This window comes from Carassius carassius, chromosome 18 (assembly GCF_963082965.1).
Source record: "Carassius carassius chromosome 18, fCarCar2.1, whole genome shotgun sequence".
Lineage (NCBI taxonomy): Eukaryota > Metazoa > Chordata > Actinopteri > Cypriniformes > Cyprinidae > Carassius > Carassius carassius.
In genome coordinates this window covers 9,025,875-9,041,794 of record NC_081772.1, presented here as the reverse complement: position 1 = coordinate 9,041,794, position 15,920 = coordinate 9,025,875, and the positions used below count along the sequence as shown (strand labels likewise).

Below are 15,920 nucleotides of genomic sequence, written 5' to 3'. Positions count from 1 at the left end.
AATCGACATGGATTAAAAGCAACAAACTGCCGTTTTGATTTCATAGAGATTTCAACTTCTTTTCCTGTGTACATGGGAAACTTTCTACTTTCTAAAAACTAATGCCAAGCATGTGATGTAATTTATGATGTACTTATCCAAAAGTATGATCTAGTTTTGATCATCTTAAAACCTTCCATGCTAGGTTCAGCCAAATATGATGTGACTTCTCTGTAGACTTCGCTCCCTCCTTGATTCTAGGTCAGGTCGTAGTGTTCATCATCCATACTGTCATTGCCTTGGAGGAAGGCATATGTTATTCATATGTGCTTTGCTGTGCAATAACCCGAGTTGTCATGGAGATAATTGTCATGCCCAGCATTTGTGGAAAAAGTTTTATATATTGTTACTTCAGTTTCTGGAATTTGTGGATTTTTGCATGTTGCAGAGATTCTCATATTTCATTAACTGAGCGGAAATATTGCATTTAAATGCAAATAATGAGAGTGTCGGCACTCTGCCTTCATCCTTTTTAATTTAATCTCAGATGATAACTGCTATTCAGCACGGAGCATCTTGTGTTATTGGGGTCACTGGAAAATTCCACTGCGATTTCTGAAAAACATGTTTATTCTCTGGGAATTCTCTTTTCCTGATTCCAATACCTAGACCTGCTGAGAGGGAAATACCGCAGATAAAATATCATCATGCTGCTTTGGCCCAGATCATTGCATGCTAAAGGAGATCCTACAAAGATAATGTGCACTTCTTAGTGCCAATCTGCAGTTGATTCGGAAGCTAAATTCCTCTGGTTTTGCAGAGCGTGGAGAAGACGTGCATACACTGATGACTTCTTTAGAGATGGAAAGGTGCAGAGACCGATGAGGGAAGGGAAGACCACTCATCTGGCTTAAGACGAGCAGTCGTATGCCCATATTAGGGCGTGTGACTCCATGACAGTCCCTATGGGGTCTGTTCATGCCCTGTCCTCAGGTTTGAAGGGGGAAGGGGTGTGTGAGCACTATGCACACTGACAGATAGGAGTTGAGCCAGAGAGAGGCAGTTCTTTATCTATCTCTGTCTGTTAGAAGGTCTGGCTTTATTAGCACCATTGAGATGTGTGGAGGCAGAAGAGCCCGATGTATTAATTGGGATTAGTGATCTTAATCTTCAATGGGAAATCAAAGAAAGAGTTTGTAACTGGAACACTGTATGATTGGACAGTGGATGTGAGATGAAAAAGGGGGAAAGCTCATTTTAATCCTTTTAGGAATAAAGGTCAACACATGTTGATATCAGCCCGTTTTTTTGTCAGGGCAGCTCTATAGAGAACTGCTTTGTGGATTAATTTATTATGAAGGCAGCTTTTCCTTGACAAATGGATCTGTAGTTTGACAGCTTCAGGGTGTTTCACAACATGTGTGACAAGTTTTTTGCTTTCGTCATGATCATTCCTTGCATGAATGCCTAGTCTGTGTTGTTAGAATTTTTTTCCCTTTTCTGTCTGGTTGAAGGCGTAAGAACTCTATGATTTGTTAATAGATGTGTGTGTGATTTACTGGTTCTTGCCCTCCAGATTGTTTTTGGGTTGCCATTAGTTGTATTTGGCTCGAATGTCTCTAAATATTTAATACCTCAGTTAAAATGAAACAGCTGTGAAGTGCGTTTTAAATCTGATCGCGACTTATCCATGATGTAATACTTTGAAACATCTTATTCCTATGTAGTGCTGCAACGACGCGTCTGCGTCATCGATTACGTCGACTACAAAAATACGTTGACGTGTGTGTAATGCGTCGACGCGTCACACTGTTTACATCTCGCTTAATGGCATACTGGGAATGGAAAAAGTTGCATTCTATCACAAAAACAGAGACCATTGTTATCAAAAGTATGGGAATACTTTAAACAGAGGCCAAATAAAATGGCCCTTTGTTCCCTTTGTAAAACCGATAAGGTGTACCACGGCAGCACAACTGCGATGCACGAGCACCTCAGAGGAAAACATCCTGGCACTCTCCGGTGTTACGGTTTAACTGGTTACCGTGTGATCTGGCGACCAACTTCCTGGTTCAGGTCTCTGCTGCAGATGTGATGGAACAAACTGATGTGATATTATTAAGTGTCTAATAAACACAGACTTGCTCATCGCATGATTCTAATATTCTTGTAAAGATTACAAGTTATTGGTATGATCACCCGTAGCGGCTGAAGTAAGGATAAAATAAAAAATAAAGTAAGTCTGTGTTGGCGCAGGGTTTCGAACACGCGTTAGGGGCCGTTACCATATCGCGCCTAAAAACGCGTGGAAAACGCTAGTCGCACCGCTTTCTCCTTCTTTCCAAAGCGCTCGGGCAGTTGCGCCCCTGGGGCGTCTGCCGTTGCTAACCAACCATGACGTGCTCTCTCCATGAAGACGCAGAAATTTCTGCAAAGGATAAATGGATTTGCAGCACTAAAATCGCTTGCAGTAGCTCTGCTACTAAATGTATTTCAAACTGGCAATCCATATACAGCTATGATCAGCAGTTCCTTCATCTTAGCTGAGCTTTCAACGTTGTTACGGGAAAGGATGAATCTGATTGGTTAGTTCTTGTCACATGACCTGCGGTGCGCTTGCAGCATTCTGAATAGTTGAGATGTTTTTAACTCAAACTCGATGCGGTGCGGATGCGCCTGTTTTCGCGACCGCATCGCTTCCATTATGAGCGCGCATACCGCGCGCCTACATTGGAAATAATGGACTTGAGCGTGCAAAAGATGCGATATGTGAACAGCCCCTTAAAAGACAGCGCGCCGCGAGACAACAGTCACAAACCACCAAGCTACCCCGAATCAGCTCCAGATCTGGAAACTATGCTAAACCATAGCAGAACCCTGACTACATTTTATGGTTTGTGATGCTAAAGAACATTTCATGACGTCTCAGACAACTGTACATTTGTGGCTACTGTGGTTTAATTATAAGCGCTATCGTAAACTCATATTTAACCATAGTAAAATAATTTTCTTTGCCTCTTTATTTTCGTATACTGTAAAAACTTCAACCACATTGGTTGAAAATGAATAAAGGTTGAAATATTATATTAGAAGTTGTACTTATATTTTTTTGTAAAGTTATCCAAAGGATTCATTAGCTAATCAAAAAAACAACATTAGATTAATTATTTATTGTAATAAAAATAATCGATAGAGTAGTCGACTAATCGAAAAAAATAATCATTAGAATAGTCGACAGAAAAAATAATCGTTAGTTGCAGCTCTATTCCTATGTAATTGTTTATATACTCATTAGTAATTACCATGTTTATATGGTAAGAAGTGGCATGAAGGGAAACAAAATATTGTTCAAAACCTATTTTTGAAAGTATATAGCTCACTTTGCAATTTTTGTTAAAGCGATTTGTTTCAGCAATAAAAACTGATACACTTATGCTTTTTATATTGTTCTTAATGCCATTTTTTTATTTTATGAAATTGGCTACAATCACATTCAGTTGGTTTGATTTTCTCATCCATCCCAACTTATTTGTGGCTCTGTGTTCTATTTTTCAGAACCAAGAACAAGTGGATGATCTAAAAGGAAGCATTCGTTCTCCTCCAGAAAAGGTAACACTTAGACATCCTTGTAATTATGGTAATTTCAGATTTACATTTACATCACTCACTTTGATTAGGCTTGTTTGCTGTGTAACGTTGCTCCTCTTGCCAGAGTATGTAACATTTCCTTTATGTGTAAGCAGATGAGTTTGGAAACACAGCCAGACATTAATACAATAAACACAACTGCTGTAAACTCTGAATGAAAGCTGTGCTGTTTAGATTCCACAAAGCAGGAAGTGTTGTAGTGTTGGCCGGTGCCTCTCCTAACATGAGGATTTGATAAACAAAAAACATGGTCACCATGGGAACCTCATTAGGAAGTGAATAAACCAGTAATTTGTGAAGTTGTAAATATTGCGGCTGAATGCAAAACCTGAGCAAGAACAATCTCTGTTTAAGCCCAGCCGAGATGCAAAAGTTCATTTACTGCTGTGTTTATGAGCTGCTCAGCAGGCAGAGGCTAACAGAGGTCTTTTCAGCCACAGATGAAGTGGATTATTGTTTGGCACACATAGCCTTTATTGCAGCATACATGGTTTAATTGCAAAGCACAGAAGCTTTTGATTTGATCTAATTCCAGAAGCCACGGGGGTCTTAATGGTAGTGTACGTCCATCCAGGGTAGGGCTGAACTTAAAGGGAGAGTCCACCCAAAAATGAACATTTTTGTCGCCTTTTACTCATTCTCTTATCATTCCAAAGCTGTAATAATTCCTTTGAAGAAATTATTGATTTTTTTTTATTGTGTCGTTTTGTCTATGCAATGGTTATCATTGTCGTTGTTTTTTTAATGTTTCTTGTTCCTCAAAATATTATCTTTTGTTTTCAGCAGAAGAAAAAAAAGTCAAATAGGCTTTGAATGACATGAGGGGAGTAAATGAGAAGGGAGAGTAAAAACTTTCTCTTTTTTTGGGTGAACTGGCTCATTAAAAACTTTAAGTCTGTTCTCTTAAGTATTTAAAATGGTTTGTTAATTCATAATAGTATTGTTATAGTTTACATTTTAAAACCATATGCATGCTAGTACTAATTTCATAAAAAAAAAAATCCCTGCACCAATGATTAAAATTAGTCTGTTAGGTCTTACTGTAGTCTCTTTAAACAGGAAGTTGGTCTGTGTGACACTCCCTCACCAACTTTCCTGGTTACTCTGGTTTAAAACATCTACTCGTGTCCCTCATCACAATTCACTTTCTTTCGTGCTAGCTCTCAAAAGCATGTAAGAGCACTTGTGAAAGGTTTGTGAAGGAAGAAGGTTTTCATTACACTGCACAAACACACTGCCAAGGCCCCTCCAGCATTTTTACACCATAAGGTCACCTCATTTCAAATGCAGGTCAAGGCCTGTGTGTACGCATGTGTTTTCAGATGCATTTGTAATGTTTTTTTATTATATGTAATATGTGGGCAGTGTGCTGGATTTGTGCATGCTGTGGTGTGACGATTCACTCTGTGTAATGAATAGAGTTAATAGTGAAGGACACACACATGCACGCTCACAAGCAGGGCTTAGAAATGCTATGCTTTTGCAAGTGCAGTTGTTCCGATGGTTGAAGCACTTTGTTTGACAGGAAGCTCATTTGAATCGCCTGCACTCATGTGTGGCGGTTAACCACATACAGCAAAAACGGTATTGTCTTCACATCCTCTTGCACATAAGAGCATCTGGAGGATCAAACTGACTTGTGGATGTAACCTTGCGTTGCTGTTTTATAGGGTTGGACATCGAGAAACAGTTCCAAATTTCCTATAACTGGATATTCGAAAAGACATGTGCAATTCGATTTCACGTAACTATTCCTGTGTTCACATTTTAATGTGATTTAAATGTTTTAAGTGCAGTAAGGGAAAGAACTTGCACACTGTTTTGTATGCGCGACACACATTTGAAGTGCGAGCACAGAAAACCACAGTCCGGGTGCGAGTTCTCCGCCTGTGTTCGTTCTCAAACCGTTCTATGCTTTTCCACTGCAGAAAAAGGTAGTTCAGGCCGGAATTGACTTCTTTCACATCTTGCAATCAATATGTACAATATTACATCAGTATATCCTTGTAAACAACCGTTTTTGGCCTTAAGGTGAACGTAAACAGGTGAGAAAGAAAATACGTGTAACAGTACTTTAGATCCATGTGCATTCCGTGTTAAAAGAGACCGCAGCCTAATATACATGCTGCCTGTCGTGAATTTTAATGAAAGAACAAAAGAAAATCATTCACTGACTTTAATTAGGATTAATCTATGTTTATGAAAAGAAGGCTGCAGGGTTTTTAGACTTTTGTTTTCAATTTCTGAAATCTCAAATCTGAAATTTGTTCAGTTGTATTTATTTATGATATTGCTAATTTATTTGTTTGTTCCTAATTTATTACTGACTCTTTACTTGTCTTTAACAATTGAATGTGTGAAATTTATGTTAGTAGTTGTTTTTTGCAGTGGAATTTTTGTTAACCATAGGCAAATGTTCCTCTTGTAGGCCTAAGTGTTATGTAGGCTGCTGATTTTTGCTCATGTTAATTCAGCTGCAACAGAATACTTTGTAAAAAGAGAATAAATGTTTGATATCTTAAGGTTTTACTTTATTTATTTATTTATTTATTTATTTACTTATTTATCTGTCTATCTATCTTAATGGAATTTTAACTAGTATTCGATATAAGAATTGGAATCTATAAACAGAATAGCAATCAAAATTCAAACCATACTGTTTTAATTTTGTGTTCTTTATTTTTTTTATTTAATGTGCTACACTCAACTATCAATTAAATGTATATATTCTCGTTGAGATTCATCAAAGTGCCAAAATTGTCACCACTTCTGTTTGTCTGCTGTTAAAAGCTAATGCCAGATGGTGTTATTATTATATTGTGCACTTGCTCCCTCTTCTGGAGCAATGAAGAGTCAATGCACTGCATGTATTTTAAAGTCACCATGAAATCAAAATTTGACCTTTTTTGTGTGGAATAAGAAGTGTTTATAATAAATAATAATATCCATGCACATGATTCTTTTTACCAAAATAAAATATCCCTCCTCTTCAGCCTATCTGCCACATGAGATTGCAGAAATAAGCAAACCGCAATTGGCACATGCACACATTTATATATGCTAAGTACCAAAAAACTATTCATTGAAATAATCAGTTTTACTGGTTTACATGAAAACCAATAACCCAGCAATGTGATTAAACAGTGTTTGCAAGACTTTATGAAAAATCAGTTTATTTCCTGTTGATGGTTACATTAAGCATTAACAAACTCAAAGTATTCAAAAATGTCAGGGGAGACTCATTCTCCTCTCATATTTGAAGTTTCTAAGACTTGAACCTCTTTACTTATGGCTGCATGAGATGAGAACATTTTTTATTCAACTTCTTGGGTAAAAAAAAAAAAAAAAAAAGAGTCGGAGTTTGCAATATATTTCCACCTCCTGTACCGTGAAACATTTGCTGTGGTTAGATGTGATTCCTCTGATATATTACACAGGTGTTTACATGCTGAGCAAAATCAGGGTAATTGACAAAAATCAAACTGTGTTGAACAGTTTATGCTTAAAGGCACAGTAGGTGATTTGGTTCAAAACATTTTTTGTTATGCTGGTTGAAAATCTCGTCACATCCAAATAGCAGTCACTAGGTTATGTCATCAAAATGTATTTATATGTATTTATATCATCTGTGGAAGGCGTAGGTAATAAAATATTCATCCAATCAGATTGTTTGGTCTGAAGATTATGATAAACTGTCCTACCTGCCTGTCATATATCATGAAACTATATTATGAAATATATAGATTCTCAAATAAGTGTAAGTAAATGCATTTTGCATCTTTATAAATCATGTTAGGTGATCTGTAATGGGCAATGTGCAAAGTAGCCTAATGTCAGTGTAATCTATTAACTACGCATATTTGTACCTGATATGGGTGTCATGATGTGAATTTAATTAAAACATTGCAAGTTACTAATTATAACACTTCCAATGTAAAGAAAGAGAGCAAAGATCACTTACATTATCAAAGAACTTTATCATTGACTTCAGTCTAGCCAGAGTTTACTTTCAAAAACTCTTATTATAAATCACTGGAGCTGTTTACACTGTGAAATTAATGTCTTACTTGCACTGTACGCACATCTGCACTTTGTTGTTTCTGATGAGTTTATGGTTTAACATGTTTACATGATCACATGCAATGTTGCCATATTAAAAATAATGATTGGTTTAATCTGTTTAAGAATGTGCATGGAAATTCACTCTGTGATACAACAATTCAATCGGTTCCAAAATCAAGTCTATGATAGAGTGCAGTTATAACTTGAAATTATTATTTGGCATAGCCGGTTGGTAGAATAAAGATAAAGCAGCTCAGTTACTCAGTTACAATTGTGCTGTGTGTTTTAAAACACCTGTTATAACCTCATTTGAAATGAGAGTATATTAGAGCATTTCAACAATTTTATCTCTCTGAAGTGCATATGAGCAGAGATAAGTAAAATTGACCTACAAAGAAGAAAACCAGTGTCTCTTGTGTCAGTGCCTGTTTTTAAAGTAGTTCAGTGTAGCAGCATATTCTTTTCTCTTCTAGTTATGTGCCAATTTAGATTACCTAGATTCTCTAGAACATGTTACTGAAACTTTCACATCAGTTATTGTTAAACAAGTAGTATATTACAGTTCTAATTGCAGCGCTCACCATTCTTGCTATACTCTTAATGAAGTCACTGTTTATTAGTGATTTTACATTTCTGAGTTTTATTTCATGCAATTGTTTTTTATTATTATATCTTGATTAGGTTTTGCTGGAATGGGTAATCTTCTAAAAGTCCTTACAAGGGAAATAGAGAACTATCCACATTTTTTCCTGGACTTTGAAAGTAAGTTTTGAGAAGAGTTGGAGTCTAGGGTTGGCGAGACTCTAACCAGCTGTTTTTTCCCCAGTAGTGGCAGGAGGAGCTAGACTGACAGTCTCAAAGCTCTTATAAGACCGCTTTCCCTCTTTGCCTTCTTGTGGTGAAAGTTTATGCTTCCTGTTGTCCGGAGTTGACACTTTGTCTAAAGTGTGTCCTGCGAATCAACTAGAAGAAAATAGCTGATTTCTCAGCGATTTCTTAAAGTAAAAGGGAAAAGCAAAAAAAATCAGATTCAATTTTAAATGATTACCATTTTCACCATGAGAAGTTGAGGGAATTCTGTGTGTAGGAGCATTAGACTTTGCAGAATCACTCTTTAGCGCTCAGTGTGACATCCTGTGTTTTTTTTTTGTCTTTCTACCTTTTTTTTCTTCTCGTTCTCTTCTTGCTTTTCTGTTTCAGAAACCAAATGGGGAATCTGTTAAAAGTGCTCACTTGCACAGAGCTTGATCAGGGGCCAAACTTTTTCCTTGACTTTGAAAGTGAGCAGAGCTTTTGGCTGGCCTGGTGTCTATCACTTTTTCCCAACTACTAACATTTTGCAAGTATCATTGTCAGAATTGTCCTTGCAAATCTACTTGTCACAATGCAACAGCAAAACAGAGCTTCACAATGCTTTTGCATGTGCAAATAAGTTGGAGTTAGCATATTTTATCTTTTTTACATGCGATCTTTAATTCTAAGAACTTGCAAATTCTAATTCTAAGAAATTGCAAATACAAAGATATTTAAATCTTTTCTTGAAAATCTAAAAAAGAAAAAGAAAGAAAAGTAAAACCCTGAAAATCTGATTTGTTGTTGGCAAATGTGCATGACTTATCAGTCTGTATATCAGTTTATATATCACCGTATCAGTTTATAACTAACCACATGTCCAATATGGCTATGTATATATATTTAGCATGATACTTTTTCTGGAAATGATTTCCTTACTCCTTGCAGCTTCTGCTTGTTTTGTGATATTTTTCTGATCTCTGTTTGTCTCATTCTGAATTCTCAGCTCTTTCAATCCTTTACCTCTGTATACTTATCCAGTAAACTCTGAAATCCTTTGGGACCTTATACTCAAAAAACAGTTATATTACACTAAACATTGGACTTAGTTTGTTTGTCTAGAAACTTTAAAGAGAGCTTTACCCAAAATGTTCAACATTTCCTGAGTATTTCCTTTACTGTTTGATTGTTGGCATTTCAACCATAACTCATAATCAGTAAATCTTTTCTTTTGATATGAGCATCTCTATGAAATGTTGTAATATTAGGGAACCTCTGGTTTAAAGAAAGAAAATGTTTTTTATGAAAATAAAAATATATTTATCTGTGTGTTTGTTTGTTTGTGATTATAGATTTGCTCTTAAAAATATAAGCTTTAATTTAATTTATAAATGTCATGTCTTTACATTACATTATATAACAAAATATCAAATCATGTGCCATTAATTTTAAAGCAAAATAACATTAACACACTTTGGAACCAAAACACTTCACCAGAAAAGGTTCATGTGATTTTAAACCGCAAAAAAATTGCTGATGTGCTGATCAAAATTGAAGTGCTTGGCCACTTTCTGGTTGTCAAATGTGATGGCGGTTGGGTGGTGAACTGGCGAATAACTAATTAAAATTATGACATCATATATGCATTTTACTTCACTACAAAAAATTAGATTGGCGTTAAAAAGGCTTTCATTTGGAAAAATGGAAGTGAATTTGGTTTTCTAAAGCTCTATTCTTTGGTTTGCAGATGACACTTGGTTTGATATGATATCTAATGCTGTGAAATGCATTGCATGTAAAAACTAGTACTTGGCAGTGCATAATGTAGTTTATTTGTGTCAGATGCACAGCCGACAGACTGTGAGAGAGAGGTGTGGAACCAGGTGAATGCTGTTCTCCAGGAGTCCGAGAGTATCCTGTCCGGCCTGCAAGCCTACAAGGGGGCGGGCCAGGAAATACGAGATGTACGTCTGATTAATAGTTCTGATTTGGCTTTGTGGGTCAATTAGTTGTATTTAATTATATTTCCCATGCCAGATGAAATCATGTGACATGTTTTAATTTTAGGCAATACAGAATCCTAGTGACATGCTCCTTCAGGAGAAGGCGTGGAACTCTGTGTGTCCCCTTGTCATCCGCCTAAAGAAGTTCTATGCTTTTTCATTGAAACTAGGTACACTATTCATATATAATTACCTATATCCACATACTTCTCCTTAATCAGCACGTAATGTTAGCTCTGTATCAGATCTTTCTTTCTTTCTTCCTTGTAGAGGAAGCACTGCAGAGCCTTTTGGAGTCTCTGACATGTCCACCATACACCCCCACTCAGCACCTGGAGAGGGAGCAGGCCCTCGCTAAACAGTTCGCTGAAATCCTGCATTTCACCCTCCGCTTCGATGAGCTGAAGGTGCCAGCTGCTTTACTGATTTTGTCATGCACCAAATTTCATATTAGGAGAATTTAAAAAATAAAGGGAAATGCATTGACTGCCACTGTTGTGGTAAATTCCTTATTTAATTATTTATTTATTTAGATGAGGATTCCAGCTATCCAGAATGACTTCAGCTACTACAGAAGAACAATCAGTCGAAACCGATTAAACAACATGAATGTAAGTGCAGGAATGTGCAGAAGACATGAGATAAAATAATATTGTTTACACTGCTGTGTTAATGTCTATATTCATGTGTGTGTATATATATTTTTTCTTCTATCAAGCTTGATATTGAAAATGAGGTCAATAATGAAATGGCAAACAGAATGTCTCTGTTCTACGCTGAAGCCACGCCTATGCTGAAGACCCTAAGCACAGCAACGACAAACTTTGTGACAGAAGTACTGCTTGTTCCTACAGTCGCAATTTTAGCACTTTAATTCCCATCACAAATACTGTACAACACTACGGTTCAAAAGTTTGGGGACAGCAAATGCTCTAAATTGATGATCAGAAGTAACAGTAAAGACTAGAAATTAGAAAAGATTAGAAATGTCGAAAACATTAACAATCTTACCAATCCCAAACTTTTGAATGCTAGTGTGTAATGATCAATAAACTGTACATACATTGTAATTTTCAGGTGATTTCTTCCTTTAATTCTTTCCCTGTAGAATAAGACATTGCCTCTTGAGAACACCACAGACTGCCTGAGCACTATGGCAAGTGTATGCAAGGTCATGCTTGAGACACCGTAAGTACTCAGGCTGTTTTTTTGTTTTTGTTAGATTTTTTTAAGTATTACTGCTTTAATTAACATATAATTTCATAAATGCCTTAAAATATGCCTTCAAAACAATCATGGGAAATCTACTCTGAAATGTTGTAGTTTAATTTGTGTTTCAAATGTTTCAACGGCTAGACATTGCTATTTGGGCATTCTTGTGTACAGTAATAACTAGCTGATAACATCAGTCTGTGTGCTGAAAGAAACCACTCGTGTGAGTCTTTGCGTAATAACAGTTTCCTATGGGACATGGGTCTTCCTCATGGGGGCTAAACTAACCGAAATTTCTGAATGTTTTTGACTCAGTGGAGACATTTGTACACTAATTGTTTAACAGTCAAGTATGCTTTTTATCAACTAATTATTGATGACTGGAAAAATCACGGAGATGAATTTGTCAAAAGGTGTGGAGTGCCTGTATTGAAGTGCATCTTTGTGGCATTATGCTCAATCTTTTTCCTCTGCTAACAGAGAATACACAAGTCGATTCAACAGTGAAGACACACTTCTGTTTTGTATGAGGGTGATGGTGGGGGTTATTATCCTCTATGACCATGTGCATCCAAACGGTGCCTTCAACAAATCCTCCAAAATTGATGTAAGGTTACATTTTCATATTTTCTCAATCAACCAAATCTTTTTTTGACTTGAGTTTTAAATGACTTTTCCCCCCATGTAATGTGATGTACACACTTTCTCTAGATGAAAGGATGCATTAAAGTCTTAAAAGATCAGCCAGCAGATAATGTTGAAGGTCTCCTTAATGCCCTCAAGTAAGTTCCCCTTCCTGTTCTTAAAAAAAGATGCTGTAGATTGTGTAATGAGTTCCATAAATTATTTAATCTTTCTGTTGTCCTCCAAAGGTTCACCACAAAACACCTGAATGATGAGTCCACTCCAAAAAATATCAGAACAATGCTCCAGTAATGGTTTTAAGTGAAATGGGTCAATATTCTGACCTCAAAAGATGTATATGTTTACATTTATTTAAGGACTTAATGTTAATATTATTTACATAATCATTCCCTTCAAGTTGCTGCAATGTAAAGAAAGCAGACCTTTATTCTAAACAAATTGTCTATACTGTCGACAGAAACACAAATGAATAAAAACCAAGCATCCTTATGAAAAAAATCAAGAAAAAAAAATTGTTTTCAAATGAATAACCATCATCATGTTAACCAAAAGAGCTTTTGCACTGGTTGCGAGTTACAGTGAAATTCAGTCAATATTGAATGAGTAAAGTGTGTTGGGATAGTTGTGCTATTGTATTTTGTAATAAGGTAATGATGAGAAAAGACAGCTTAAAAAAAAAAAGAACATAATGTGATGTAACCATTTTTTTTTTTCCTTTTTCTGTTGTTTCAAAAAATCTGTGGTTTGGCTAAAGGTGGAGATATCAGCTTTTTTGTTATTATGTGATGTATGTTGTTCATGTCTTTGTGCCTCTTTGTTTCTAACACATTCGATACTCATCAATACAGCTTTAAAATCTAAAATAAAATTTACATTTTGATTATATTTGTGATTTATATTTTTGATTAATGTTCTCCAAGAAGTCTTACAGTAATATTTCAGGTAAGGTTAATCAAGTGTGGGTTTTTACACCTTCAGTCTCTGTTGTACAAAAATGCATATCATTCAAGAGATATTTCTTTTATTTTAATTTTAAAGAAATTACTTTAAGCAAGGATGCACTAAATTGATCAACTGAGCCGTGAAGGCAGTAAAAAGTTACTTTCAAAAAAATTATGTTCTTCTGAACATTCTATTCATCAGCGAATACTGAAAATAAATAAATAAATAAAAAAATACAAAAAAAAAAAAAGTTTCTACAAGATTTGCTGAAGGATCATGCCACACTGAAGACTGAAGAAATGGTTGCTGAAAATTCAGCTTTGACATCACGGGAAGAAATAACATTTAAAAATATATTGTAATATAAAAGGTTATTTTAAATTGTAATAGTTTTGATCAAACAAATGCAGCCTTGGTGAGCATAAGAGACTTCAAAAATATAAAAAAAAACTAAGGTAGTGTATTTGCCTAGAGAACCAAAAGGCTGTGAGAGCTCAATTTAAAATAGTAATTCCTGAGTGGTTTAACTATTAACTGCAATTGACATTCATAATGTTTCAGCACCAGATGGCAGTGTTTCACTTCTCTTTCTTTAAAGCTGCAAGCATTACTCCAGCCCAGCCTTTGTCAGTGAACGTAACATTTATATAAATATACATATATTTATATATATACCTGCATTAGCAACATTTGCACTTTTAATATTACTGAAAATCACAAATTTCTTAGCATAAATGTAATATTTGATTTGATTGTTTTATGTATGTTAAATCAATATCGTGACATATCTATATAATAAATGCAGGCTCTGAATGCGAGTTCATGTATTGGATAACTAACCAGTTAAAGTGCTAATGTGTTTTTCTAACTGTTGCTCTGAGCCACTAGAGGGTGAACTGAGAGCCATGAAACACTACAGGAAATGGGAAATCCCATCTTTCTTAGTGGTTTCTCTCTCTGGTCTTTAGATCAGGTCTGAAAACCTTCCTTCCATCGGAACCATTAGAAGTAATCACTTTTATAACCGTCTCTCAAATACAGTGCAGGCTGTAGTGAAGAGGTGTTAACTATCCTGTCATGAGGATGGTTTAATGCGAGCAAGTGTGTAATGTGTGTCCAGTGGTATGTGTTTATCGAATATTTATTGCGACGTGTAAAATCTTTCCCTGATTACGAGCCTCGAGATATGAATAAAATGAAAGTGAAATGAGTCTTACCAAATGTCAGTGGAACATATTAGTGCCTCAAAAAGGCAAGCAACGTTTATTTATGGCCTAGGTCGCAGGCTTAAAGAATTTCAGGGTTATTGATGGCAATACAATTTCCTTTTGTGTTCCAATCAATCAGCAGGGCAGAATGTAATTATTGGCATTGTGCTCTAGCAGAGATGACAGTAATGCAGGCCTTGAGGCCACATTGGCACAAAGTGTCTTTATAGTGAATGATGTTCTGTAGATGATTAAAATGTACAAAGAAAAAAAATGTAACCGTTCACTGAAAGGTTCTTTGGGCAACCCAAAATGATTCTTTTATAGCATCATTGAGAAAAAAAAATGACCCCTTCTACAAGTGTATAATGCCCTTTATAAGCAGAAACTGGACTGCTATTCGCTCAAAACAAGACACAGCGCTTCAGTGTGTGTGTTTCAAATGCAGTGTTTAGCCTGTAGGGAGTTAACTGATGCGAAAGCAGTTGGGCGTGACGGTGCCGAAATTGGGGAAAAAAGAAGAGCTTTCTGAGTGTTTTGAATACAATGTTTAAGTATTCACAGCACATGCTCAACCACTGGGGATATGAACAGCATGAATAGCTGATCAAATGTTTTCTCCATGGATGGAAGAGCACATTGCTTAGAGCTTTGGTCTTTGGGCGTAAGCCACATACATTTTCAATCCATCCGTTCCTGCCCACAACTGCAAAATAAACTCCTATAATCCAGTTCATGCAAAGTAGCTCCTATTGTGTACTTTATGCCGTGTATAATTTGAATTGGTGCCTGTATTTTTGTAGTATGTTGTTACATTTACACTTTAAAAATAGTATATAAAAAGCATCTGCACTGCAGTAAGATCAGAACTGCATGCTGCTTGACAAGTTGGAGTTGGAGTCTGTGTCTCATTCCGTTTTATTTCTTCTCAAGTGGTTTGTTTATTTTTGAAGAGTTTATAGAAAAGCTTAAAGCAAAAGTTAAAGCTCTTTGTGCCGTGAAACCTCAAGATCCATCAGGTTCAGTCAAACTTGGAAGAACTTGCTCACAAACTCTCTTCTTCTCCTGAATAATAGATTCCTTTTTCTGAAATATACATGAGAGGATTCATTGTGCGTTCTATCTGAAGTGTGGTGTATTACGTAAGCCATGACTTGATGAATGATACATACCCAATTTCATCTTGAATTATGTTGCATAACTGGCAAGATCTATACGGAGACCTTGGGGCCTCCTTTGCCTTTGATTAAAACAAACAGCTTTTATTTTTTTCATTCTGCTACCACACATTCCTGTGTTTTTTCATACCACAGCTGCCAAACGTCACATAATGCCGGATAATTGGTGTTCTTGCTCCCTGTGTGGTTGGCAAAGTAAGGCCACGCTGATTTGCATTTGTTTTCTAAAGAAGTAACAGCCATGTAATCAC

General features: G+C 36.1%; 1 protein-coding gene across 4 annotated transcripts; it reads left to right on the top strand.

Moving 5' to 3' along the window:
* The first annotated feature begins 3,443 nt into the window (after positions 1–3,443).
* LOC132092288 (CYFIP-related Rac1 interactor A-like) lies at positions 3,444–13,226 on the top strand. Of its 4 annotated transcripts, XM_059498458.1 has the most exons (12): positions 3,535–3,588; positions 8,371–8,451; positions 8,890–8,969; positions 10,324–10,445; positions 10,549–10,654; positions 10,755–10,891; positions 11,018–11,095; positions 11,203–11,319; positions 11,593–11,672; positions 12,177–12,303; positions 12,408–12,478; positions 12,569–13,226. In XM_059498458.1, exons 3-12 carry the CDS (start codon positions 8,897–8,899, stop codon positions 12,630–12,632), a joined length of 975 nt encoding a protein of 324 aa, XP_059354441.1. In that variant the 5' UTR covers positions 3,535–3,588; positions 8,371–8,451; positions 8,890–8,896; the 3' UTR covers positions 12,633–13,226. The 4 variants fall into 4 exon arrangements, with proteins under 4 accessions (XP_059354442.1, XP_059354440.1, XP_059354441.1 ...); XM_059498459.1 differs by lacking the exon at positions 8,890–8,969 and having other exon boundaries at positions 3,444–3,588; XM_059498457.1 differs by lacking the exon at positions 8,371–8,451 and having other exon boundaries at positions 3,520–3,588.
* Positions 13,227–15,920: the final 2,694 nt, after the last annotated feature.

Bases quoted from the DNA above. Each gene is read 5' to 3' on its own strand.
- LOC132092288 (XM_059498457.1), top strand. From the start codon at position 8,897: ATGGGGAATCTGTTAAAAGTGCTCACTTGCACAGAGCTTGATCAGGGG. The intron at 8,970-10,323 runs GTGAGCAGAGCT...TATTTGTGTCAG, and splicing joins CTTTTTCCTTGACTTTGAAA to ATGCACAGCCGACAGACTGT. The intron at 10,892-11,017 runs GTGCCAGCTGCT...TTATTTATTTAG, and splicing joins TCCGCTTCGATGAGCTGAAG to ATGAGGATTCCAGCTATCCA.